We start from the raw sequence: 25,784 nt of genomic DNA, 5'->3' as shown, positions 1-25,784 counted from the left end.
AAGATTTAAGATCTATCCTATCTCTCAGCATTTTCCCACTATCGAACTCTACTTCGCTGCCTACTTAGTGTGGGGTTGTCTTGACATCCTGACGTCCAATTCTCCCCATGCTTTGTAAGCAGATGTGATTAGTCACATTAATCTGAAGTCCTGCTGAAGACAGGGCAGGATGGAACACAGAGGGCTACTTTAATCTGGGTTTATTGTCTCCATTTTAACTGACTCATCAATTTAGATGCATAGAAACTAATTTTTTATATATATATATATATAAAGAGAGAGAAAAACTAATGTAAGTTTTAGCAGAAGTACTCCACAAACATACGTTTAAGCAGCACTTTGTATCTATGTATATATTGTATAAACTGGGTGCATCTACATGTGTGCTTTGATGCATATCAGCCTATATTAATGCGCATTAAAGCATCACAAAATAACTATTCACTTTCATTAATGCACATTAAAATAAGCTAACGTGCCTTTTTCTAGTGCCACACAATCGAGGTACTAAATTTAGTGCACATTAGCAAAAGTGCATCAATGAACATATAGAGACATGCCCACTATGCATGATATTAATCCAAAGCCAAAAGGCTCATAATTTACTATATAGTTCATTGTGCTGGATCCCAGCAGAGTCAACAGCATTTCAAGCCATAGCGATACCACAGTGTCACACAGTATGTGTGTATACTCCACATACCCCTCTCACACACACACACACACAAAGGAATCATGCTAATTAGCCCTTTCATGACTAGAACCAGGTGTTCGTGTTATGAGTCCTAGGATCCTCCCAAATTTATATTAAGATGAGGTGCAGGGCCACACTAATCATATGCTACAGGCTGAGAGAATGATAGAGGGATTCTGGGTTAGCTTTTTGGGTTCCATTTGTGATGTTTGCTGGACATTTAAGGCTGGTGAAGAAATAGGAATTATTGGAAATGGGAAAGAAAAGCACAGCTCAGCTGTGGGAATGAAAAGGAAGTTAGTTGGTTTCCAGTATGGAGCATTTGGGCCATCTTTACATATGCTCTGGAGGTAATGGGGAGAGGGGGTTCTTTAATTATAGAAGCTCTTGGGAGCTGCTCTAATTAAAGTGCCTACAGCATCACATGTATTCAGCATCTCACACTCCAAAATGGCGGCAGCTGCATTTTAACTGAAGCTCGTTCAATAAGCTTTAGTTAAAGCACTCCCACTGCCATTTTGAAGCATGGAGACACTGCATACATGTGATGCTGTGGACACTTTATACGAGCAGCTCCCAGGAGCTAATTAGCACTCTCCAGCAGACTCGATTAATCAAGTCTACTCCAACGCACTGTAATTACAGCGCATCAGAGCAGATGTCCTGCACATCTACAGGCACCCATGATGCTTTTGACAGGTACATAAGATAGAACAAACAGGGTTTAGGATCCCTCAATAAAATTAATTTTTCCAGGGTAAACCAGTCATTTGTTTTTATCTTCAGAGGGGTATGAGCTTTTGTTTTAGCATTTGACAAAATTGATAGTTGTATAAAAAAGGTCATATGTCTCTGAACCAATTAGTTTCACCAGCTAAAAATATGTACAGGATTTTTCCCCTGGCTGATTGTCCCAGGCTTTGACGTGCATCAAAACAGGTGTAGAAAGGTTGTTTACTCATTCCACTTGAATGGCACCTACTTCATATTAGACCTTATTGTCCCAGGGGAAAAGTGTCATCTCAGTATATCACAGGTATTTAGGCTGAGATAATGAACTTGTAAATCTGTAGGATTCCAAAATAAAAGGCTTTGTCCTCAAGAAATCCATCTGTTTTTAGCCCAAACAGCCATATTTTGTAAAGTGGGTCCAGATGCCTCCCTTAGGATTCCAGATTCTACTCTTGGGACAGATGTGTAAAACCTAGGCATTGCAGTACCTAACTTCTAGGCAACTGTTCCTATGTACTAAATCCAATACTCCTATTAGAAGAGAAATATCAGACTAACTCAGATTAAGCCATAAACCTATGGTTTATTCCATGAACAATGCATGACACAAAACAGTCATGGAATGATCCACCAGTTCTCCTTGTAGGCCTCCTCTTTAGTCCTCATCCATTCATTCTTCTGTGCAAGGGCCATATAGGACTAATTAAACATTTCTGAATTAACTTTCTGTTACTCAAACATTGAAATATTGGTATAGATCAATGAACAGAATCCAAAATTATACACGTGTGCATGGGTGTGCAGAGGAATGTATATAAGGAACACATGACAACTTATGTGTAACAAGTCTATGTAATCGCATTACCTTATTTCTGTAACTCTAGGTTGTTCTTGCTTCTATTGCCTTACAGTTATCATTGCTCAAGCATGTCACATCCTATCCATGTCTCTTTCTCTATCTCTCTCTCTCCCCCCCATCTCTTTTTTATGATTGTAAACTTTTTGTGATAGTTATTAAGGGTAGCACTTCAAAAGCACCAAAATATTTTATGGTAAAAGTCAATGGGTCTCAGGCATCTAGATAATTTTAAAAAGATTATCTTAGGTCCTCTTATTTCTTTTCTGGAGCAACCAACACAATTTTGGTTACTATAAAATCATTATTTTTTCATCAAATATATTAAAGTAATCATAATGTGGAAACAAAAATCCTCTTTCTTATCTTGATAAAGATTATTTTGAGTTTCTGCACTGCATTTCCCAATAAAGTAATCAAAATGTACTACATAAGTTTATTTCAAATTAATTAAATCTATCTGCTTTACTACTTTTTATGTTTTATTAGGAGAGATTTTTAAAAAATGTTTACTCTTCCTGGAATTTGTGCATACATAATATTGCTAGGGAATAATCACCAACTGTGACAGTTGCAATTGAAAAAAAGCCTTTATTTTCCTTTTCCAAAGCTTCAAAGAATACATTTTTCTCCTTTTTCATTTTTGCCATGTTCAGCTGATATTGGGGGTATAATTAATGACATATAGTAAAATAACTGAACTAGTTGGACTCAGTTCTAAAAGGCACTAATTGATCCACAACTGGCATTAAGCGTGCATTGGGTACCTGGAAAGAGTGTGAGACCCTCAACTCTTGTGGGAAAAAAAAAATGACAGTTGATTTATGACTCTACCCAGCATCAGGATCACTTACCAAGGATACATATATTCATTGATGATGCATAAATGTTGACAGTGCAGGCAGTGGGTTACAACTCTACACCACTGCCACCCCTGCTGCCACCAGGTGCTGACTCTGACCAGATTGCAGCCCTGCACCCTGTGGCCAGTGCAGAAATTACACTGCTGCTGCTGGCCACGCCACTGCCGGGCCTTTTTTTTCTGGCTGGGCTTCAGCCCTGTACCCCACCATCAGCACAGAAATCTGGGTTGGCATGTGCCCACCCATGCTCTCTTCTGATGCACTGCCAATGCAGGTATCCATGCTAAGTCTTCACTCTAATGCCTTCATCTCTGAGCAATAAGGCTGATGTTTACTATGAACACAGCTATAAAAATTAAATTACTTGTCATAGCATTTCTCCTGTTCTATAAGGGAAAGGAAGAGATGAATTTATTTGTTCAAATAAATGGATAAACTTATAGAGATTGTTTAGATCAGTCCACATAAGAGAATGCCATGTTAGTAGAGAAAATTAAATATCAAAAAGCTTAAGTTTTTTCTCTAATATTATTTAATATTAATTAAACAGAAAATTCCATATTTAAGTATTTTTCCACATTTTTTCTTTACAGTTTAAATTATCAAAGAAACACAATGGAAATAATTATTGCTCTTACCTAGTCCTGTTTCTTTCGTTACAGCATTTCCACTCAAATTATGACACAGTTTTAGAGAAAGTATCTCTTTGTTTTCTGATAGACATAATAGTTTCTCTTTCAAAAGAAAAGGCGCTTTGGAAGTTGAAGCTCCCATTGTTTGACTTTCAACATGATTTACTTTTGACCAAGGACCGAGATCTAAAAACTTTAAGTCTACTGGAGTTTTCTCAGTTTTTTTATCTGAAGTTGAAAGATCAAAGGATGACCTTCCACTTCTGTTTACTAAATCTCCAGATGTCCTTATGGGTAAAGAACATGATTCTTCCAGGTGACCTTCAGCAAATTTCGCTTCTGCAACTGTATTATTTAGTGACTCTTTTTCCTCTTTTAACAATGTATTCTTCACAGCATTATTATCATTAATCATAGAGGATTGTCTTCCTTTAATGTTTGCTATCTGGGTATCATTTAATTGATCTTTTTCACAGGAAACGTGTTTACCTGTGGTAATTTTGTTTGTGAAATTTTGTTTATGTACAATTTCAAAATCATCACTCTGGGCTGACCAATTTTTCTCAGTGTTTAAAGGCAAAATCACATCCGTACAAACATGCTTATTTATAGCACTTCCTGTTTGTTCAGTAGTGTCTTGCTCAGGTTGGTCACTTTGTATATCATTCAGTTTTGTCAATGTATCTCGTTTTTCAGTACCTACATTTACATTTTCTATCACAGATACATTAGTAGTATTCTTTTCGTTTGTGTTGCAAGAATCTGCACTTGCATTATCAAAAAAAAAGGTAGGTTGAACTGAAGCATCAATTATTGTATTAAAAGTACTGTTTAATATACAATTTCCATTGGTTTTGCTTGCATTTTCATCATTGCATCTCTCTTGAACATCTTTAGGAATCTGTTTAAATGAAAGTGTATCTGAGGAAATGCCACTGGTGCTTCGATTTAACAGTTGATTCTGTTCTGTTTTGCATTGTTTGTCATCTAAATACTTGCCATTGTCCTGTAAACAAAATTTCGGAAATGTTGTCCAATTATTTTCTGTAGCCTGAGACAGGATGGCAAAATTAAATTTGGTTTTAGCTTGTGGAATGCTTGTGGTACTCTCAGTTGCAGACTCTTTTTCAGTGCCTAGAGCAAAGCTGCACTCTTTGTTAAGTATATCCTTTATAAAGACATCTTTTTCATACTGTGTGGGTGTGATATCTGCCTTATCATTTGTGTTACAAACTAATTCATTTGTAGTACTGCCAGCTGTATGCTTGCTGGAGCCTGTCTGCTGACCTGCATCCTCACTGAAGACACCTGATGCTTCAGCATTGTCTAGGAGCATTTTTCTTATTTCAGCTGGGAGCTTTGTAGGTGAGCAGGGGCTGTCCTGCGCCTTTACTTTTGCATTTACAATGCTTTTCTCCAAGTACATTTTTTCTTTCGCAACCTCTTTGCACCCAGCGACACATACTTCCCAGGTGTATCCTTGATTACTTAAATTAACATCTGTGCAAAAGGTTTTGCTTGGAGAAACCTCTCTTTGTTTTTTTTCACAAGGGCTAATACCCTTATCTTCAATCATACAACAGTTTTCAAGAACTTGTAGATCTAAAAATATGAGAATGTGCTATAATTAGACAAAAAGCTAATGGCTACATAATGCATTATTTTTAAAGTAATAGACAAAATGCAATCCATACCTAGTTGCATATATAGCACATAATTGCATTTTAGTTTTTTATTTTTCTCATGTGAAATAGAGTTGTAATTTTCTCTATCAGAAAGTTCTGGGGGCTCAATTTTGTATTAGGACAATTTACCAAATGTTATGCTTTTTAAACTGAGAACAGTATGCTAACATTGTTTTCCAGTTTAAAAAAAATATAGTTATAAATAAATTTAAGCAGGAAACTAGATGAAGCTTACCATCAAAGAAGAGAAGTTCTGGAACAGTTTACCCAGTTAGAGTACCAGGGGCACAAAAGACTCTATCTACTTCTAAGACAAATACCTCTAAGTTTACAAAAGGGTTAACATGATGACACACCTGCAAAAGTAGGGCCTTGAGGACCTAGGAGGTTCCTCACTGTCCTATGTTCATGTTAACTGTATAGGTTCACTTTAAGTCCTGTCCAACTGAATATTTGTCAAAATAATTGAAAAAAAGTTTAATTTATAACATATATTCATATATTTAATTTTATGTTTTCACTCTGCATATATAACAACATGATTGGTTTACTAGCACAATTGTGTCTATTCATCCTTTTAACCTAAAACTCCCTACATTAAATAAAATTCATCTGCCTAATCTGGGGATTGTGGTCATATCAAACAAATATGCCATTGATTTGTCACGACTGAACAACACAGAAAAGCTAAGCCATGATAGTAATCAGAGAAAGTATTAATTGGAAGTATCTTCCAATGTTATTTCTATTAGACCACAAGAGAGATGATTCAGCAAGTACCTATGAAGATCTTAACAATTTGACTTTCTAATTTTGAAGGCTGGTTTTCATGCCAGGTTCAAAATAAGAAAATATTGTTACAGGGACCTAAAAAATGGGGATGCTGTGGCTGCATACAGAACTGCAGTATTCCTGGCGTTGTGCATGAGCGTACAGAGAGAAGGGGAGTCTTTGCCTGACAATACTCCTTTACAAGAGCTGGGACAATCAGAGTTTCTCAGAATACAACCATGTGCCTCACGGTGGTATGCAGAGAACAACATGCTATACCAGCTTAAAGGATGATACAAGATGCAAATACCACTGGTGTGCCAAGCAGCTGTGTAAGAGATTGGGCTTCTACTAAATTGTTTACTTTATACAAACTGGCACCTACAGATACCAAGCATTTCAAAATGATCTATACAAGAACACTGATTTAGGGCACTGAATCATGCTCTTGTCATACACTGTCTTTATAAGTATTTATACCTTCAGCAATTATTTTATTTGCCTCTTCAGTACTATCATTATTTCGTTTTGCCTGTACTTTATCAATGTCAGAAGAAAGGCCTACAATATTTTTTACTCCATTTTCTTCTTGTTCGTAAATGGTATCATTTTTAATGTAGCTTGCATAATATTCATCTTCTTTCTGACTAGTCTGTATTCTGATGACCTCAGAATGTGCTTCACCATTCTGTCATAAAAAGAAACAATTTTTAACATATTAGTAGGAGATAATGTATATGGATTTCCTACTGAAGTTTAACATAAATTTAACGTAGAAGTCTTGAATCATTTTTTGCTGTTCTGATGTAGAACAGAAATCATTCCTTGGAATTATAAAATTACAGTGTGTAAGTGAGGAAAAAGCAGATTTACAAGCCAGATGCAGCAGAAAAAGTCATTAAATTATTAGGTATTCCAAAGGGGCAACTTCACCTGAAATAAAATCTAACAGATTTTTAAAGGAAAAAGGATGTGAATCAGATTTACTGATTTGGTAACTCATAGAAAGTTAGGTTTCATCATGCAGTCTTTATGACCTGCTCAATAATTAGCGACAGCTGAGAAAGAAGAGAACAACAAATGCAGAATGAAGAGAAGAAATAAATGATATTATGCACATACACTCAAAGATATACCCCAACATACGTAGACATCTAGTATTTGTTCCCTTCACAAAAACATTTTTTGTCTCTTTTCATCTCTGAAATATTGACAGGCATTTCTGTTTACATTTTTTTCCTACAGGCTAGAGCAACATCACCCTATGTCCATTCAACCCAACTCTGTTGATTTTTTTTTCTCTTGGGATCTGCTGCTTGTTTCTCCTTCTCTGAAGTCTCTTCTCATTTTTCATCATATTGTCTTATGTCCCTCCCTCTCTTCTCCCAGTTTGTTGCTTCTGTTCCTCCCTTTCTCTGTATCACCAACCTCAAGCATTCAAAATACACGAGAATGACTTAAAAGCATAAACTTTTTAAAAATGTACATTTGTGTTCTTTGCATTTGCCCTCTGGCTCTGAGAGTTTAGGATATACTTCATATTTTCAAGCTTTTCTCTGGAACCAGAAAGGCTAAAAATTTACTTATTTATGACAGCTGATATTTCAGCAACTGAGACTTTAAATAAAAACACAAGGGCACGTCCAGACAACTGCAGACGTGCGGTATGTGGCACCTCAGACCCATCTGCAATGCCACATACCACACATGCAGGCATTCCCCACACTGCTACTTTGCAGTGGGGGGAGGGAGGGTTGACCCCAGGAGACCCTGAGGTCACAAACACCCATGCCAAAAGGGGCAGCACACATGGCTGCAGCATATGCCACCCAAAAGTGGAGCCCAGCCAGCCAGAGCCACACTCTGGCTGCTAGCCAGGCTTCCTGCTAGCAGTGTAGCTCCCTGAGACCTCCAGGACCTGAGGCCAGCACAGTTGCTGGCCTCAGCCTCCCCTACCCTACCCAGGTTAACCTGCCACATGCCAGAGTGCACATGGCATAGGCATTCCTCAGGGACAAGTAGGACTGTGCCACCGCCACTTGTCCATGGAGAAACAAATGTCTGCACTCATCTGGATGTGCCCCAAATCTCCTATGGTTTACATACAAACTGTGCAAGACGGTAACACATTCACATTACTCCCTTCTACTGCTTCAGTCCATTGGGCTGGGTCTGTGAAATGAGTTTGTACAAGGAATATTACTATAGCAAGTTGGCATAGGCTTGGTGGGAAAGGACTTGGGCATTTGTACATTTGAAGCGTTTCAAATTCCACTCCAGTTAAGGGGACTTGAAATTTAGACTGCTTCAGGCTATGGACAGGGGATGCAAAAAGGGGTTACTCAGTCCTGTGATTCTGCTTTCCCCAACATGAGGGCTCTCCTGTGCAGTCTCCCAGTTTTGGAGATGGAAAGATATGCAAGATTGCTGAAGATGGCTATGTGCCCTGCCACCAGAACCAGGAGACTGGAGGCCCATCCCCTCCCTACCAACCCAAGAGACCCTGCGTCCCCTAGCTGGAAACAGGAAATCAGAGACGGAGAGGCATGAAGAAATCCCTGCTTTCTAACCCTGGGAAAGGCTGAATACAAAGGAGAGTGCTCATTGTCTGTCTGCCCTGCTCTCCTTTCCTCCTCCTGTGGGACACAGAAGCCTTATGGAATGTAAGACAACTGAGAAACCTGTTATTCTCTGTACAGCACAGATGTAACTGGAAGTGCTTCAGAATGAAATGCTTTCAACTAATTGCTGGTTTCCTCCAGGGTTATTTTTGGAGCACTTGGCCATTTTTGTAGCACTCCATTGGAGGTATACATCTGTTCACTCCTCTTTTAAGTGCTTCAAAGGCATATGGAGTCCTTCAAATGGTATGTCTGTCCAGGGCCAGAGTATGTGAATCAGTAAGATAAAGCCTCTTAGAAGGAGAGAGAGAATATTATACAAGAAGTAATTTACATACATCAGTCCTGTTTTTACTGTGTTTTGCCTACTTAATTCATTGAAGATACAGGAGCACAAATTTTCAAGTGTGGCTTCCAGTCTTGAGGGACCTAATCTCAGACCTATTTTTTAAAGGTACTCAGTGGGGCTACCTCTCTCAGTAATTTCAAATGAATACTCAGTTCCTCTAAAGATAAGACTCCAAATACATAAACTTAAGTGATCAAAAATTGACATTTCCAAATCTGGCAGTCATTTTAAAAAACTGGCCTATAACTCTTCACAAAAATATAACCAGACAACACATATGCATCCATAGTGACCTCTGCTTGTAGAGTACATTTCAGACTAAAGAAATTCAAAACCTTTTCCAGCTTCAGTATGTATACACAGGGTTCACAACAATCTGCAGCTAATATACACACAGTAGGTACATCTACACATGTACTTAACTGCAAATAGACTAATTAGTAGGGCTGTGCAAAGCTTCAAATCGCTGATTTGATTCGGAGGAGATTTGGCCCGATTCAGTGGCCGAATCTCCAAATCAGAATTGAATCAAGAGACATTCGATGATTCGGCCATAGACACAGCTTTATGTTTTTTCTGTGTACCTTGAAATACCAAGCGTGGCTTGTGAATACTACAATGGTGGGGCAGATGGAGCATCCCATGGGAGTGCAAGGGAGCTCCCCTGCGTGCTTGGTGGTGGACCCAAAAGGGGACCAGAAGTAGTTCTGGTCCACTTCCAGGTCCATTGCAGAGTGTGTAGGGGACCCCCGCCCCCAGCTCGGCGACTGGTGCCTCCTGGGTCTGGGGGGGACACCTGGGTTCCCCCTGTGACCGATTGCTGAACCGAGGAGGTGCGGGGAGGATCCCCTCCATGTTCAGTGGTGGACCCGGAAGTGGATTGGAAGTACTCTATCCACTCCATCTGTCCCACCATCTCAGCGTTCACGAGCCATGCCTGGTACCTTGAGGTACATAGAAAAAACATAGCAAGCTGTGTCTATAGCCAAATTGCTGATTCTCTGAATCAGGATCAAATCTTCAGATTCAACCAAATCCAGTTGGGACAGTGATCCAAATCAACTAATCGAATCATTGTCCTCCTAACTGGGCCAAATCCAAATCGAATACTGCCCTCTTAAAAATTACATTAGTAGTGGAGTAAAGTATCACCATCTATACCTGCTACACTATCACGCCACAGCAAATTAATTTATGCCATTGTCAGATAGTACTGTCAGGGACAGTACTACTTTACAGTGGAGTAATTAACTGCAGTTAAACACAAGTGTAGATGCTGACCAGAGATATAAATTGAAGCTGGTTAATCCAGGTAGCAGAGGGCCAGACTCCTGTCTGCCACCTAGCCACACTCCTTCCTTCCACCTAGCCACTTTTGGCACCCTCATGCCCCAGCCACCCCCTCCACTGCCTGATGCCACTGACCCCCCATACTCCCTCCCAGCCTAGCCTGGCATAAACTGCTCTGCCCTGGCTCAAATTGCTGTTGTCCTGGGTGCATGTGTAGACAGTGTGCCTGGGAGTAGTTTACTCTGGCTCCAACTGCTCCGGAGTTGATTGCTTCACATTAACCGCACATGTAGATATACCCAGTACGTATATGCAGGGATCACAATGATCTGTAACCATTCATAAGGTGATATGTGGCAGTTATTTAACATGCATAGCTACACACAAAACAGAGTAAACCAGAGGAGAAACATACCATTAAAATAGGGAGGAAGTCAAGATAAATAACATGTAATTACTCAAATTTAAAATTTGTCCAGAACACCAAATCTGACAATGTTACTTTAACGAAACAGCCTTTAATTATTTAATGGCTACAGCTGGAGTCCAGTCATGAAATAGTTTATGCATATGCTTAAACTTTGTCCTCTGAGAAATTCAGGGAGTTCAACTGGACTATATACAGGGTGTAAAGTTAAGCATGTGCAGATGTCTTTGGAGGAGTGGGGCCTTAGTCAAAATCTTCAATATTACATCTTTTAAAGTAAGGCATCTACAAAATGATTTCTCATATTACATAGGCCACTGACACAGATAAGAAAGCCACTTATTGAATCACCAGTGTTTGTGACTAGCTCCTGTGAGACTTTCTTGGCATTCAACCACTGAAGATATGACTAACCTTCCTTAATTTTTGCTATCTGATTATCTTACAGCTTAAACTTTTATGGCAGTAGGCCATCAGATACTGTAAGACAAGGCCAACATGTGGCACTGATGCCACAAGCTGGTGCAGGCAGCTTCTGTGTAGCAGATTGGTAAGGGGTCAGGCAGCACAGTGGCAGATATGGCAGGAAGCAGAAAGCAAAGTAGCAAATTGGGCAGGAAGCACAGGGAAGGAAACATAAACCAGAGCAGCAAATCAGAGAGAGGATGGGGATTGGAGTGGCACTTGATGACTGTGCAAAAATAATTTGTGGTACACTTGGCAAAAACTCCCCCCACTCCTACTGCTATATCTATTTAGAAAAAATTCCAAGAATTTTGGTATTTATAAACATATACTTTAAATATCTATACTTTCAAAAGACATAAAACATAGAGACATATTAATATATATTATCATAATACAGGTTTTAGTGGATAATTAATAATATGCCCTAACTGTACAATTGAAACATCTTAATTTCACTCAAATAAACAATAATTTTTGGAGCCACAGGACTCTTATAAACATTAATGGAACTTATGCAACAGTATCCCCATGTAATACACTGAAAAACATTGCCTCTCTCAAGTTTAAATCAGTTAGGTGTGGCAGGACGCTTAGGGCACTTGCCACTTCAAGAGCTGAAGCAGCCTGCACAGCATCCTGCAGGTGCAGGCCAAAGCTAAGTGTGGAGTCAGCTGACCCAGGGTGCCTGCAAGTGTGCTAGGGCTGAGTGGAGGAGTCATCTGACTGGAGGAGGGCTGGGCTTAGTTTAAGCCCCATTTAGTTAGAGCAGCCTTTAAGGATCACCTACCTCTTTTCTTCTATGGCAGAAGGTCACGAAGCGGGTGCCATAAAGCTGAACTTATGCCATCTATGGATTCTCCTAAGCCAGTGATGCTCAACCTTTTGGCCCTGCAGGCCAGATGACTGGTGTAGGACCAGTTCACAGGCCAGATCCAGCATGTGGGGTAGGTGTATAGGGTTGGTCACATGTGTGATCTAGCATGATGGCCCAGGCACACACGCTGGCCTGATACCATGCATGGCCTGATTTCACCCATCAGATATGGCCACTCACCAGCTCAGCTCTGCTTGCTGGATCCAGCTGTGTGCTGGCTTGACCCAGGTGCTAGATTCAGCCATAGATTTCATAGACATTAGGGCTGAAAGGGACCTCGGGACATCATCAAGTCCAGCCCCCTGCCCAAAGGGCAGGAAGTCAGCTGGGGTCATAGGATCCCAGCAAGATAAGCATCCAATTTACTCTTGAAGGTGTTCAGTGTAGGTGCTTGAGCCACCTCCGCTGGCAGGCTGTTCCAGACCTTGGGGGCTCGGACAGTAAAGAAATTCTTCCTTATGTCCAGCCTGAAACGGTCTTGCAGGAGTTTATGACCGTTCGACCTCGTCATCCCTTGGGCCGCTCTGGTGAACAAACGTTCCCCCAGATCCTGGTGGTCACCCTGATAAACTTATAGGTGGCCATCAGATCACCCCTGAGCCTATGCTTTTCCAGGCTAAAGAGTCCCATGGCTCTCAGCCTGTCATCGTAAGATCGGTTTTCCTGACCTCTGATCATGCGCGTGGCTTTCCTCTGGACTCTCTCAAGCTTCTCCACATCCTTTTTGAATTGTGGAGCCCAAAACTGGACACCGTATTCCAGCTGTGGCCTCACCAAGGCCGAGTACAAGGGGAGAATGACGTCCCGGGATTTGCTCGAGAAGCATCTATGGATGCAAGCCAGCGTTTGGTCACTTTACTAGCCGCAGCATCGCATTGCAGGCTCATGTTCATCTTGTGGTCAATGATGACCCCCAAGTCTCTTTCTTCTGTAGTGCTATCCAACGTAGCACTACCAAGCCTATAAGGGTGCTGCAGGTTTTTCCTCCCAAGGTGGAGAACCTTGCATTTTTCGGTGTTAAACACCATCAGGTTCTCGTCCGCCCATTTGCTGAGCTTGTCCAGGTCAGCCTGGATCACCCGCCTATCTTCTGGCATGGATGCTTTGCCCCAAAGTTTGGTGTCATCAGCGAACTTGGCCAGTCCACTCCTGACTCCAATGTCCACATCATTAATGAAGATGTTGAACAAGATGGGTCCCAGGACAGAGCCTTGAGGGACCCCACTGGTCACAGGGTACCACGATGAGTGACTGCCATCAATTACAACCCTCTGGGTCCGACCATGGAGCCAGTTTCCCAGCCAGCGGATCATGGTGGAGCCAAGGCCACAACTGGCCAGTTTGGCTAAGAGGTGATCATGGGATACCAGATCAAAGGCTTTTTTGAAGTCAAGATATATGACATCAATCACTTCTCCCTCGTCCAGGTCATAGGTCACCTGGTCATAGAAAGAAATGAGATTGGTCAAACAAGACCTACCCGCAACAAACCCGTGCTGGCTATCCCTTAGGATGTTAGCCTGGGCCAGTCCATCAAGGATGGCCTCCTTAATAAACTTTTCTAAGATCTTCCCCAGGATAGAAGTCAGGCTAATGGGCCTGTAGTTAGCCAGATCCACTCTCCTCCCTTTCTTGAAGATCGGCACCACATTGGCCTTCTTCCAGTCTTCTGGCACTACACCAGAGCGCCAGGAGTTTTCAAAGATCCGTGCCAGGGGCTGGGCTATGACGCTCGCTATTTCCTTGAGTACCCTGGGGTGCAGGTTGTCAGGGCCAGCTGACTTGAAGGTATCCAGCTTCTCAAGGTGTTCCTTCACGAGGTCAGCATTGATGGAGGGTAGGGGATCCCCATCACCCGGATCTCCCCGTCCCATAGCAGGCATGGGCATCCCATGGGACTGATGAAAGACTGACGCAAAGTACCTATTTAATAGGTTGGCTTTTTCCTGGGCGTCAGTTGTCAGTTGCCCCATCTGGTTTAGCAGGGGTTCAACATTGCCCTTGCTTTTCCTCCGGCTCCCCACATATCTGAAAAAGGACTTTTTGTTGTCCTTGATGCTTGAAGCTAGTTGGAGTTCAGTTGCAGCCTTGGCTTTCCTGGTTTGCTCCCTGCAGGACCGGGCCAGTGCAGAATAATCCTCCTCGGAGGTGAATCCCGTCCTCCATCCTTTGTAGGCTTTCCTTTTAGCCACAGGTCTCTAGAGAGCCAGGAGGGTTGCTGTGCCTTCTTGCTGCCTTTCCTCTGTGTCGGAATAGATTTAGCTTGTGCATTGAGGATCACTTCCTTGAGAAGCAACCACTCTTCTTGAACTCCCATCTCCCTGGGGTCATGGTCCCTGAGGGCCTGACCGACAAGCCTCTTGAGCTTGTCAAAGTTGGTTTTTCTGAAGTCAAGGACTTCTGTGTTGCTGACTGACTTGCCAGCTTTATGGCGGAAGGTGAAGGTGATCAGCTCGTGGTCGCTGTCACCCAGCTTCCCATCGATCACTAGGTCGCCAATTAGGTCGTCCCCCGTAGCCAGTACCAGGTCGAGCAGTGCTTTGCCTCGTTGGCCCATAGACTTCTTGTGCCAGCCTGACCCCATGTACTGGCCCCACTGCATGCTGGTGCAATCTAGTGCACAGGGTCACATCATCCAGCATACAGGGCTCCCCACGGGTCTGGAATTCGGCATCAGGGGAGCTACAATTAACATTCCAATTACCTTACTCCCCCCTCCCCCCCAACATATTTTCAGATCTGTAGAGAGACCCAGAGGCTCGATCTCCCAGGGGCTGGATCTGACCCAGTCTGGAGGTTGAGCACACTTATAAGCAAATGGGAGTTTTTCACCCCATTTTTACTAACCTGTGAAATAGTGGAAAGATAGAATAGAAGATAGAATCTAGACAAGTCTCTGTTCTACTCTTGTTTTTCTTCTATTTTCTGCAGTCATTTATTAACACATTCAGAATTTTAAGCCTTTGATGATTTATTTAAGACATTGGATAAAAGATGGTTTATACTGAATATTGGGCTTCAGTTATTTTAATGCAGATGATACCAAATTTTTCTGTCATCCTACATTACAGAGACTGAAATCAGTTTCTCTGTAAAGGATCTGCTTCTACAGTTCCACCAAGCCTTTGTACAGGTGAATGTTTCACAGAAGTAAATTCTGTCTTTAACAAATTCTATCTAACACAACTAATTGCCAAGCTTATAATCTTATATAAACTTAGTGAGGGAATGAATAGCCAAATCTCTAGGCTAGATTTTCTAGGCTCAGAAAGGAGAAACCTACTGTAGGTAGATTTTAGAATTTTATTGGATCACTATGTTGAAGACCTTGGCTTTACAGAATGGAAGTTTCATGAAGGTCATAATAAGGTTTAGAATAAATGCCAAAGACTAGACAGACAGATGAAATATGAAAATTTGCAACTATTCATACACACTTCATTTTTACCTGCAGGTTTTCCTCTTGCCCAGCATGTTGATCTGTCTGAGGAGAATGGCAGTCTTGGAGATGTGTGAAAGCTCCTTTAAGTGAGAGCACCTCACTTTTTATAGTATGCACCTCCCTTGTCATGTTTTCCTCCTGCAATTGTTGAACAGAAGAAGTGATCACACCATATGTTGCATCTGGAAACTTGAAAAATAATATTTTTATAGCATGAATCTTCAAACTACAGAATCAAAGAGGAGAAACAAGAACACAAAAATAAAACTCATCAATTACTGGCATAACTGTCTTAAATATGAACTATACCTTCAGAGAAACATGAGAACACAGCAGAAGGAAAAGGGAAACAAGAAGATGGAGAAACAGAGCTCATTGCATGAAAATGTGTGGGACCCTTCTGGTCCCACTCATTGCAGATTGTATTTATCTTTTTTTTTTTTTTTTAATTTCTGGTTGACATGTCTCTAATGACTTTTTGCTTGAGCACTTGCTGAAAAGATTTTCTCTCTCAATTTATAAAATATGAAAGAGGATAAAATAATGGCTCCCATCAAAGGAAAGTATGCTGTGGGTATATCTACACTGCATTCTAGCTTACTGCATTCAAAACCGACTTTGACAAGCTCAAGAGGCTTGTTGGTCAGGCCCTTAGGGACCATGACCCCAGGGAGATGGGAGTTCAAGAAGAGTGGTTGCTTCTCAAGGTAGCGATCCTCAATGCACAAGTTAAATCTATTCCGACACGAAGGAAAGGCAGCAAGAAGGCACAGCAGCCCTCCTGGCTCTCCAGGGACCTAGCGGACCTCCTACGGCTAAAAAGGAAAGCCTACAAAGGATGGAGGACGGGATTCACCTCCGAGGAGGATTATTCTGCACTGGCCCGGTCCTGCAGGGAGCAAACCAGGAAAGCCAAGGCTGCAACTGAACTCCAACTAGCTTCAAGCATCAAGGACAACAAAAAGTCCTTTTTCAGATATGTGGGGAGCCGGAAGAACAGCAAGGGCAACGTTGGACCCCTGCTAAACCAGATGGGGCAACTGACAACTGACGCCCAGGAAAAAGCCAACCTATTAAACAGGTACTTTGCGTCAGTCTTTCATCAGTCCCATGGGACGCCCATGCCTGCTATGGGACAGGGAGATCCGGGTGATGGGGATCCCCTACCCTCCATCAATGCTGACCTCGTGAAGGAACACCTTGAGAAGCTAGATACCTTCAAGTCAGCCGGCCCTGACAATCTGCACCCCAGAGTACTCAAGGAGCTGGCGAGCATCATAGCCCAGCCCCTGGCACGGATCTTTGAAAACTCCTGGCACTCTGGTGTAGTGCCAGAAGACTGGAAGAAGGCCAATGTGGTGCCGATCTTCAAGAAAGGGAGGAGAGTGGATCTGGCTGACTACAGGCCCATTAGCCTGACTTCTATCCTGGGGAAGATCTTAGAAAAGTTTATTAAGGAGGCCATCCTTGATGGACTGGCCCAGGCTAACATCCTAAGGGATAGTCAGCACGGGTTTGTTGTGGGTAGGTCTTGTTTGACCAATCTCATTTACTTCTACGACCAGGTGACCTATCACCTGGACGAGGGAGAAGAGATTGATGTCATATATCCTGACTTCAAAAAAGCTTTTGATCTGGTATCCCATGATCACCTCTTAGCCAAACTGCCCAGTTGTGGCCTTGGCTCCACCACGATCCGCTGGCTGGGAAACTGGCTCCATGGTCGGACCCAGAGGGTTGTAATTGATGGCAGTCACTCATCGTGGTACCCTGTGACCAGTGGGGTCCCTCAAGGCTCTGTCCTTGGACCCATACTGTTCAACATCTTCATTAATGATGTGGACATTGAATCAGGAGTGGACTGGCCAAGTTTGCTGATGACACCAAACTTTGGGGCAAAGCATCCATGCCAGAAGATAGGCGGGTGATCCAGGCTGACCTGGACAAGCTCAGCAAATGGGCAGACGAGAACCTGATGGTGTTTAACACCGAAAAATGCAAGGTTCTCCACCTTGGGAGGAAAAACCTGCAGCATCCTTATAGGCTCGGCAGTGCTACATTGGATAGCACTACAGAAGACAGAGACTTGGGGGTCATCATTGACCACAAGACGAACATGAGCCTGCAATGCGATGCTGCGGCTAGTAAAGCAACCAAAACGCTGGCTTGCATCCATAGATGCTTCTCGAGCAAATCCTGGGACATCATTCTCCCCTTGTACTTGGCCTTGGTGAGGCCGCAGCTGGAGTACTGCATCCAGTTTTGGGCTCCACAATTCAAAAAGGATGTGAAGAAGCTTGAGAGAGTCCAGAGGAGAGCCACGCGCATGATCAGAGGTCAGGAAAACCGATCTTACGATGACAGGCTGAGAGCCATGGGACTCTTTAGCCTGGAAAAGCATAGGCTCAGGGGTGATCTGATGGCCACCTATAAGTGTATCAGGGGTGACCACCAGGATCTGGGGGAACGTTTGTTCACCAGAGCACCCCAAGGGATGACTAGGTCGAACGGTCATAAACTTCTACAAGACTATTTCAGGCTGGACATAAGGAAGAATTTCTTTACTGTTCCAGATCTTGGGGGCTCGGACAGTCTACCATCGGAGGTGGCTCAAGCACCTACATTGAACACCTTCAAGAGTAAATTGGATGCTTATCTTGCTGGGATCCTATAACCCCAGCTGACTTCCTGCCCTTTGGGCAGGGGGCTGGACTCGATGATCTCCCGAGGTCCCTTCCAGCCCTGATGTCTATGAAATCTATGAAATTTGTGTGGGTGCTGACCAGGAAATTCTGCCTCCAAAAGTCCACACTTCAGGAAACAATATGCATCAAACTGTATGCATGTACATGAACTGACTCTGCAGCTACACATTTGGCAGAAAGAGTTCTGGAAGTATATCCCAGAATTCATAGCATTTCACCAACTGGATCTACTCTAGGAATTAGTTTGCAGTGTACTGCAAAGAACTTATGTGTACTTTCCCCCCTCCCCGCTGCCCCGTACATGGAAGCAATTTTAGCCCATCAATATATTTCATTTGAGATCGTATCTGAAGTAGGTTGTTGCCTATGAAAGCTCATGCTTCTCTGAACTAGTTAGTATCTAAGGCCTTTGCCAAATTACATATATTATGCAATTAACTGATTAATTGCACAATAAATGTAGACCAGCCATATGTGCAAATTATCACACCCTAAAAATATCTAGCTAGCTATATAGCTAGCCAAACAGCTCCAAAATTAGTGCTTGAAAATGTGTAACAACTCTATAGTTGGTTTCTATCCAGCTTTGGTTTGAATGTGTAAGCAAGCTCTAAGATACCCCCTCCCTGCCATTTCTGTCTGACTTGAGAGTAACTTCCTCTGTGCTCCTGGATTTCATTCTCAGTTAACTGATATATTTTTTTACAGCTCTAAACAATTTTTATAGGAGCAGGTTACAAAAGTCACCACTTAACAGTAGTAGAAGAATTCCAGCCGTACAGACACAGGAGACAAAGAAACAATCTATCACAGTGGGTGAAAGAAGGGACACACAATTTTTCCTTGTTGTACATACAATGTCCTCCAGCCTGAAAAGATAATCTTGGCTAATAGCAGATAGGTCCTCTCCTTTTTTTGTCCATTCTATCTTCAGTGGACACTTGAAGGAATTTGTAGCTAATGTCACCCTTAAAGAAAGGAAGACCATGAAAGCATGGTCCTCCATCATATATGGTGAATCAGATGTAAATTACATAGCAGGTTCACCAGAATATTGCACCTGAAACCACAGATCTATGTGACACTGCATCCCCCAATCCCTGTCCCTTCTAGGAGCTAACCCCATTCCACCAAAATCATCTGCCTTGTATAATGTATTATTTGGCAGTCCATTCAATTTGTATTCTGCTGACACTTTCTATTAAAAATAACTTGATGAACATTTTTGTCATCTCAAATGAACATGCTTTGGCCTATCTTAAGAAAGATAAAAAGGATAATATTGAATGGGCATCAGAGGTTAATCTACCTCTGTACACAGCAGAAGTCCAGCTGCACATGTTCTTAACATTATCAATGAGACTGGAATATTATAAGGAATTAAATGAAATAAAGTCAAATTGGATTGGCTATAGTAGAAACACAAGTTAAGAATAAATATTTGCCAAATAGATCAAACTGGGAATGAAGTTATAAAGAAATATCATTTGCAATTATCTAGAAGATTATTACAAACATTTCAGAGAAACAAACAGAGCTAATTCATATTTGACACGTAAAGTAAGAGTAAAGGGCTTTGTACTGGAGTTATTTTGAACAATTAGGGAGATGTCATCTTCCCTCCTTAAACCACTGAGCATCACCGGAGCTGCTCTAGAGCTTCAGGTTAGAGTACTCTTTCCAGCACTTGTATTCAAAGAGTCAAGTCAAGAGAGAAGGCAGAAATATACAGACAGCTCTGCACAAGCCCTTCACAGCCTTCTCTGCCATACTTCCATTGCCTTTCAGGAAAGAAAATTAGAAATGAAAATTAAAAAATTTTGTGACAGCTTCTCTGGTTGCCACTATTCTCTGAAAACTTTAAAATGTTAATTTTCTTACCAAAATGTTTCCTTTCCTTACTTGTGAACAATGGTTTATTATTGTAGTTCATTTGTCACTGTAATTTTACCTTGAAGATGCTGAGTACAATATTTGTTTTTTACAAATCACAGAAATATTTTTTAATAGTAGTATGAAAAACAAATATTGAAGATAGGTCAGAGTTCTGGGCCCATTAAATTTGACAAAATGTCTTACATTTTTGTAACTTTAATGTACATGAGCTTATACTAGAGTTTTATAGTTTAATTTCTGGCAGTTTACTAATGATTTTTACAATCCAGGAATATAGTCTAGGAAAATGCCAGCAATGGTTGACAAATGTATTAATTCTGGAACACTATCCAAATACTATATTAAAAACAAACAAAATAAACCTTCCATTTGGCTTGTGTGATAGAGGCCCAAAAGCACACATTGCTCGCCTTCTAAAGTCCAGAAACCAAATGGAGTTTATATTAAATCTATATTTTAAAAATATTTATGTCTAGAAAATCTTGCATTGCCAGGAAATAAATGATACTTGACTTTTTACCTACCTTATTTTTGCAATATTTTCTTGGCTTTTAGGGATTATTTGATGACTATTTAAAAAACCTCTTAATACTCTACCATTTAATTTAATAAACCTACATCTTTTTTCCAAGTTCTTACTGCTTCCTCATGCTCATTCTGAAGATTAAGGAACTTTTCTTCATTTTCTTTTGCCTTCTCCCTTTGCAGCTCATTATCTCTTTCAAGGGTCTGCAATAAAATTAATTATCCAAAAAATAATCAATACCACATTAATGAATTTTGATGTGTTTTATGTTGCTGAGACCTTTGCTTCTAACATGCTGAAAGTGCCATACAGATCAGTGATAATGTGCTATCTCAACAATAATTTTCATAAATTAACAGAAAGGTGCTTATAGTTTAGCTAACAGGAAACAGGGGGAGGTTATGAAAAAGAAATGGCTATAAAAGGGTATAAAAACACTTGCCATTATTCAGTTTCACTGCATAAGTTTTAATGTGCTGAAAAAGTAATATAAAGTGCAGAGATGAGAAATATGTAATGTAGCACAATCTAACCCCACTGAACTTAAAGAAAAAAACTACAGAATAGCCAAAGAAAAATCTTCTCTTATCAATATGAATAACCTTTCTTGTAATTTGTACTTTTGATTGTAAACTGCGATTCCAACATATCTATTGAAATGTTAAAAAAAAAAATAGTGTATGTTTGATTGCCCTTTATTTTTACTAGTTAACTGAAACTGAATAAAAGTGTATTAAAATAATAGCAATATGCTGTATGCTGCACAGCTTTTATGCTATCATAACTGTGTTTCTAGCTTTTCTGGGCTAACTCAGTGTCAGCTTTATTATCATACTGATAAATTAAAACAAGCTTGTGTAAATCAATCATAACAGTTCTCAAACATCTCTCAGGTACTGCTGGAATTTTTACCTTATCCAATTTTTATAACACACAGTACAAAAGATAAAAGATTTAGCACTTCCATTACCTATGATAAACATGATACATACACACTTGAAAATATAAATGCAGTTTTAATGCATTCAAACTTATTTATATGATTTTGTTTCAATTCTCTGGTAGCACTTCTAAAATATACCAGATATAAAAACATTCTTTCAAAGGAATTCTTCTCTGCTTTACCTTTTAAATACAAAACTATGAAATTGCTTCTGATTTACTTCACAACAAGATTAACATGCTTATAATCAGACTAATTATGATAGCATTTGGAATAATAGCACAACATATAGCATATAAAAATTAGAGTACTTTCATCCTTCAAAGTTTTTAAAAACAGGTTACACAAACACTTGTCTGGAATGGTTTAGACAAGAATGACTCTGTCTTGAACACAGGTATTGGACTAGATGACCTCCTGAGGATTCTTCCAGGCCTATTTTTGCATACGTGGAGAATTTACTTCGTAAGCTGTTAGCAAAAATACATGAATTTGTCATTGAATTAAACAATAAGACAATATATTTTCTGAATAACAGCACTAATAAAATACAGTTATATAGTAACTGTCATTCCACAGGGCTTCACAAACTATAATCCTGATCCAATACTGATTAATTTCAATAGGCAATAGATCAGGCTTTATATTCTGTGGGATCTATACACCCACAGATAAAAAGCAACCTCCTCTGGAGTAGATTGCAACAGTTACTTAGAGCACAGTTTCTAGGAAAAAATAAACAAATTCAGAATGAAATATTTAGTACACAAAATGCGTGGTAATTATTCAAACTGGAATTTAGCTAGGACCGATCTGAAACACCTAAGTTTTCCTTGAAGATCTCCATTCCCAGTATAAACTTAGGCAGACCCTATTTAGCAAGAGAGATCCATGTTTGATGTGGCTATTGTTGTGTAATGGTCTTATTAATAATAAATCTCAGAAGTAGATATACTGTAAAATAATTACCAGAAGTAACTTATTGCAATTATAAAATGTTATTACTAACAGTATGAAGGACATCAAAATATTGCCAGAACCAAGCTCTACAGTTGCAGGGATCAATCACAGCTCACTTTACCTGATGCCCAATGGTAAAGTGAGAAGCCTAAATATCATTAAAAAAAAAAAAGATTTTTCTTCTTCTTCTCCTTTGCAAAACATATGGCACCATCATCTTGATTTCATTATTCTTTCCTTGAAATAAGAATTTTAGTCCTCAGATCTTGGGTAATGTTTACTGAGGTAAAAAGAGTAAAGCTGTATCTGTGATTTGAGACATATAAATTAAAGTCTAATACTTCTTACTATAAATATATTAAGTATCCTTTCTTATGGTGTCTAGTACTGCCCACTGAATGACATTTATAGCCTTTATATTCTTATTAATTTGCTGTTTTATAAAAATCAGATCTTTAGAATAAGAAATAGGCCACCATTTTGCCAAACATTGTACGAAAAAGTTACTTATGTCACAGTAACCATGGTTCTTCAAGGTGCGCTATCCACTTATATTCCTCTGACTTGCATGTAGTGACCTAGATCCAAGAAAGTAGAAGCCCAGTCTACCTAAACAATGCTTTGTAAGACAACTCTGCTCAGATGAGCATAGACTACTGAACAGTGGCCATGTCTGAGATACTGACTGCGCAGTAGCCCATGACTACAGGTTTCCCTCTTTATGCAGGTTCTGTATGTACAAATTTGCTCTTATGTGATGACTCTTTTTATACCCAAAATTCATTATATGCAAGGTAAATTCAGTCTTATGCGATCAGCACAGGCACACACTTCCACCAACCCAAGCAGGTAAGTCTGAGGGAGAAGGGGTAGAGGGAGGGGAAAGGGTCATGGGGGTGGGGGGGAACAAGGCTCCAGTGATGAAGAGGGAGCAGGGCACAGGCAGGAGCAGGGGCCAGGGTGAGTGAGGCTCCAGCCAGGCCGGATGGTAGGACAAGCAGACGCCCAGGGGGCATGTGCCCCCCCAGTGATTTGTGCACAGGGTGGAGGCGGCATTCTGCTATGTGCTGCACTTTGAACACCACTGCCCCAAGAGCCATTTCTGGGGCAGCTGCAGCAGGGAACAAAGCGCAGTGCTCAGTGGCAGCTGCCTCTGTTCCCATGCACAAATCGGGGGGGGCACGTGCCCTCTGTGCCTCCGCTTGTCCCACTACCCAGCCCAGCTGGAGGCCTACTCAGCCTGGCCCCTGCTCCTACCTGTGCACCACTCCCTCCCTTACTGCTGGGGCCTCAGCCACTCAGCCCAGCCCAGCCCCACACTGGGAAGAGCCCAGCGCTGCCCCCAGCCCCAGCCCGCAGCGGCAGCCCGCCCTTGTCCCACATGCAGATCCAGGGGCACACGCCCTTCATGCCTTCCCGGGGTGTGCCTAGCAGCAGGAGCTGCATCCCCTGTCCTGCACCCCACCCCAGCCCCAACCCCACTTCCTCCCTCACTACCATGTGTACAGTCAAGGCCTTGGAACATATCTTGGAACTGCTACAGTCAGCAGTGCATGTAGACATGGCCAGTATGAACCACATGTATGAGCTTATCTACCATATCTCCCAACAAGTTCCCTTCCTCAGGTCTAGGAAACAAGCAGGTACAGCTTAAGCAGAATAACAAATTGAAAATGGTATGGATTTATGTTAAGAGATGGATTTTTTAAAGGAGTCCATCACCTAACATTCCCCACTTTTGCACATAAGCTTAACTCCATACATTTCTCATCTCTCTGATATAAGAATGTCTTGCCTCTTCTCTGAAAGCTAAGAATTGTTAGCAAGAGTTCCTTAACTGATGTCAAGTACTAAGATGGTGGATGAGAACAGAAACAGTACCTATAGAAATGGTATGGCAGACTGGACCCAAATCAGATCAAAACCAATATCATTACAACTAGAAATAAATAAGTGGCCTGAGCAGGCTATAGTCACAGGTCTTTACTCCACCCATGAAACACCAACAACCAAATCAACTGCCATGAAGTTTCTCTGGGATCTACAATGGTACTTCCATATAAAATAAAATGGTAAGTTTGGAATTATAAGGTGTAGACAACTATAGTGAGTTGTTTGTCTGAGAAACTGTGAGGGCCTGGGCCTAAACACCCAACCGGGAGGCTCAGGGCCCAAGTACCAGTTTGGCCTTCTACCAGGCCACAGCTCATGGAGGAAGGCAGAGCAGCAAGGAGAGGGGCTCCACCAAGAAACAGTTTCTCACTTCTGGCCCGATTGGCCCAGAGCTCTGAGCACCTGACTGGATCTTCCTGCCTATATAAGGCTTCCTGTTTCCTGGGAAAACTATCTGGACCAGCCTACTTGTGCAAGTGGGCTGGTACCCACCAGATGGATCCCACAGACTAGTCTCTAACCCCCAGACCCTTCTGAGTGGGAACTAACAGCTTCTCAGAAACAGCTAATCCACTTAAAGCAGGCAAATCATGTCCTGCAGTTCCAGGCCAGTCAGCTAGTGGCAAAAAAGCAAGACCTGAGGGCTTATGACTGCCAGCAAATACAAGACAACATAAGACGGTTGCAAACGAGAATTAGTCCTTCTAGGCACATTCACTGGACCTATACTGAGCACACTCATTTTATAACTATTACTATAGCCTTTTAATTTCTTCAAGGAACCAGCATTGTATCTCTCCTTTCTTTAGAATTAGCTTCAGAAAATGTTGCTGTTATGTAGGTCCCTATCTTTTTTCAGGTTGGGAGAGAAAATAAACTTTAGTCTCTTTATCCAATAAAAAAATAATGTTAACAGAATATGAATAGCATCTCACTTCAAGTTACCTCAGTATTTCCTGTAGTAATCTATAAACACATTTAAACTGTAATGGTTACATAATAGAACTCAAACAGGGGACTTTGCTTCTAAAGTGTATATATATGTCAGGATGTAGGAAAACAAATATCAGGACATTGCTGTAAACATTTAAGGGAAAAGTACTATCAACCTGCGGGTACACAGTAACCTGGGTGATAGTGACCACTATCCAGTGAAC

The 25,784-nt window shown here is 41.2% G+C and overlaps 1 protein-coding gene across 1 annotated transcript in view; it reads right to left on the bottom strand.

The window, feature by feature from the left end:
• Positions 1–25,784, bottom strand: part of CCDC73 (coiled-coil domain containing 73) — a 134,087-nt gene that overhangs the window by 12,099 nt on the left and 96,204 nt on the right. The window contains exons 12-15 of the mRNA XM_090034625.1: positions 20,924–21,034; positions 15,711–15,842; positions 6,714–6,921; positions 3,784–5,379 (exon numbers count right to left, since the gene is read on the bottom strand). Coding sequence (XP_089890751.1) covers positions 3,784–5,379; positions 6,714–6,921; positions 15,711–15,842; positions 20,924–21,034 — 2,047 coding nt within the window. The remainder of the gene's footprint in view (positions 1–3,783; positions 5,380–6,713; positions 6,922–15,710; positions 15,843–20,923; positions 21,035–25,784) is intronic.

Source organism: Crocodylus siamensis, chromosome 2, assembly GCF_052110815.1.
Source record: "Crocodylus siamensis isolate JL-2025a chromosome 2, ASM5211081v1, whole genome shotgun sequence".
NCBI classification, from domain to species: domain Eukaryota; kingdom Metazoa; phylum Chordata; order Crocodylia; family Crocodylidae; genus Crocodylus; species Crocodylus siamensis.
Note: the sequence above shows the minus strand (reverse complement) of the source record. Positions and strands in the feature narration are given on the sequence as shown.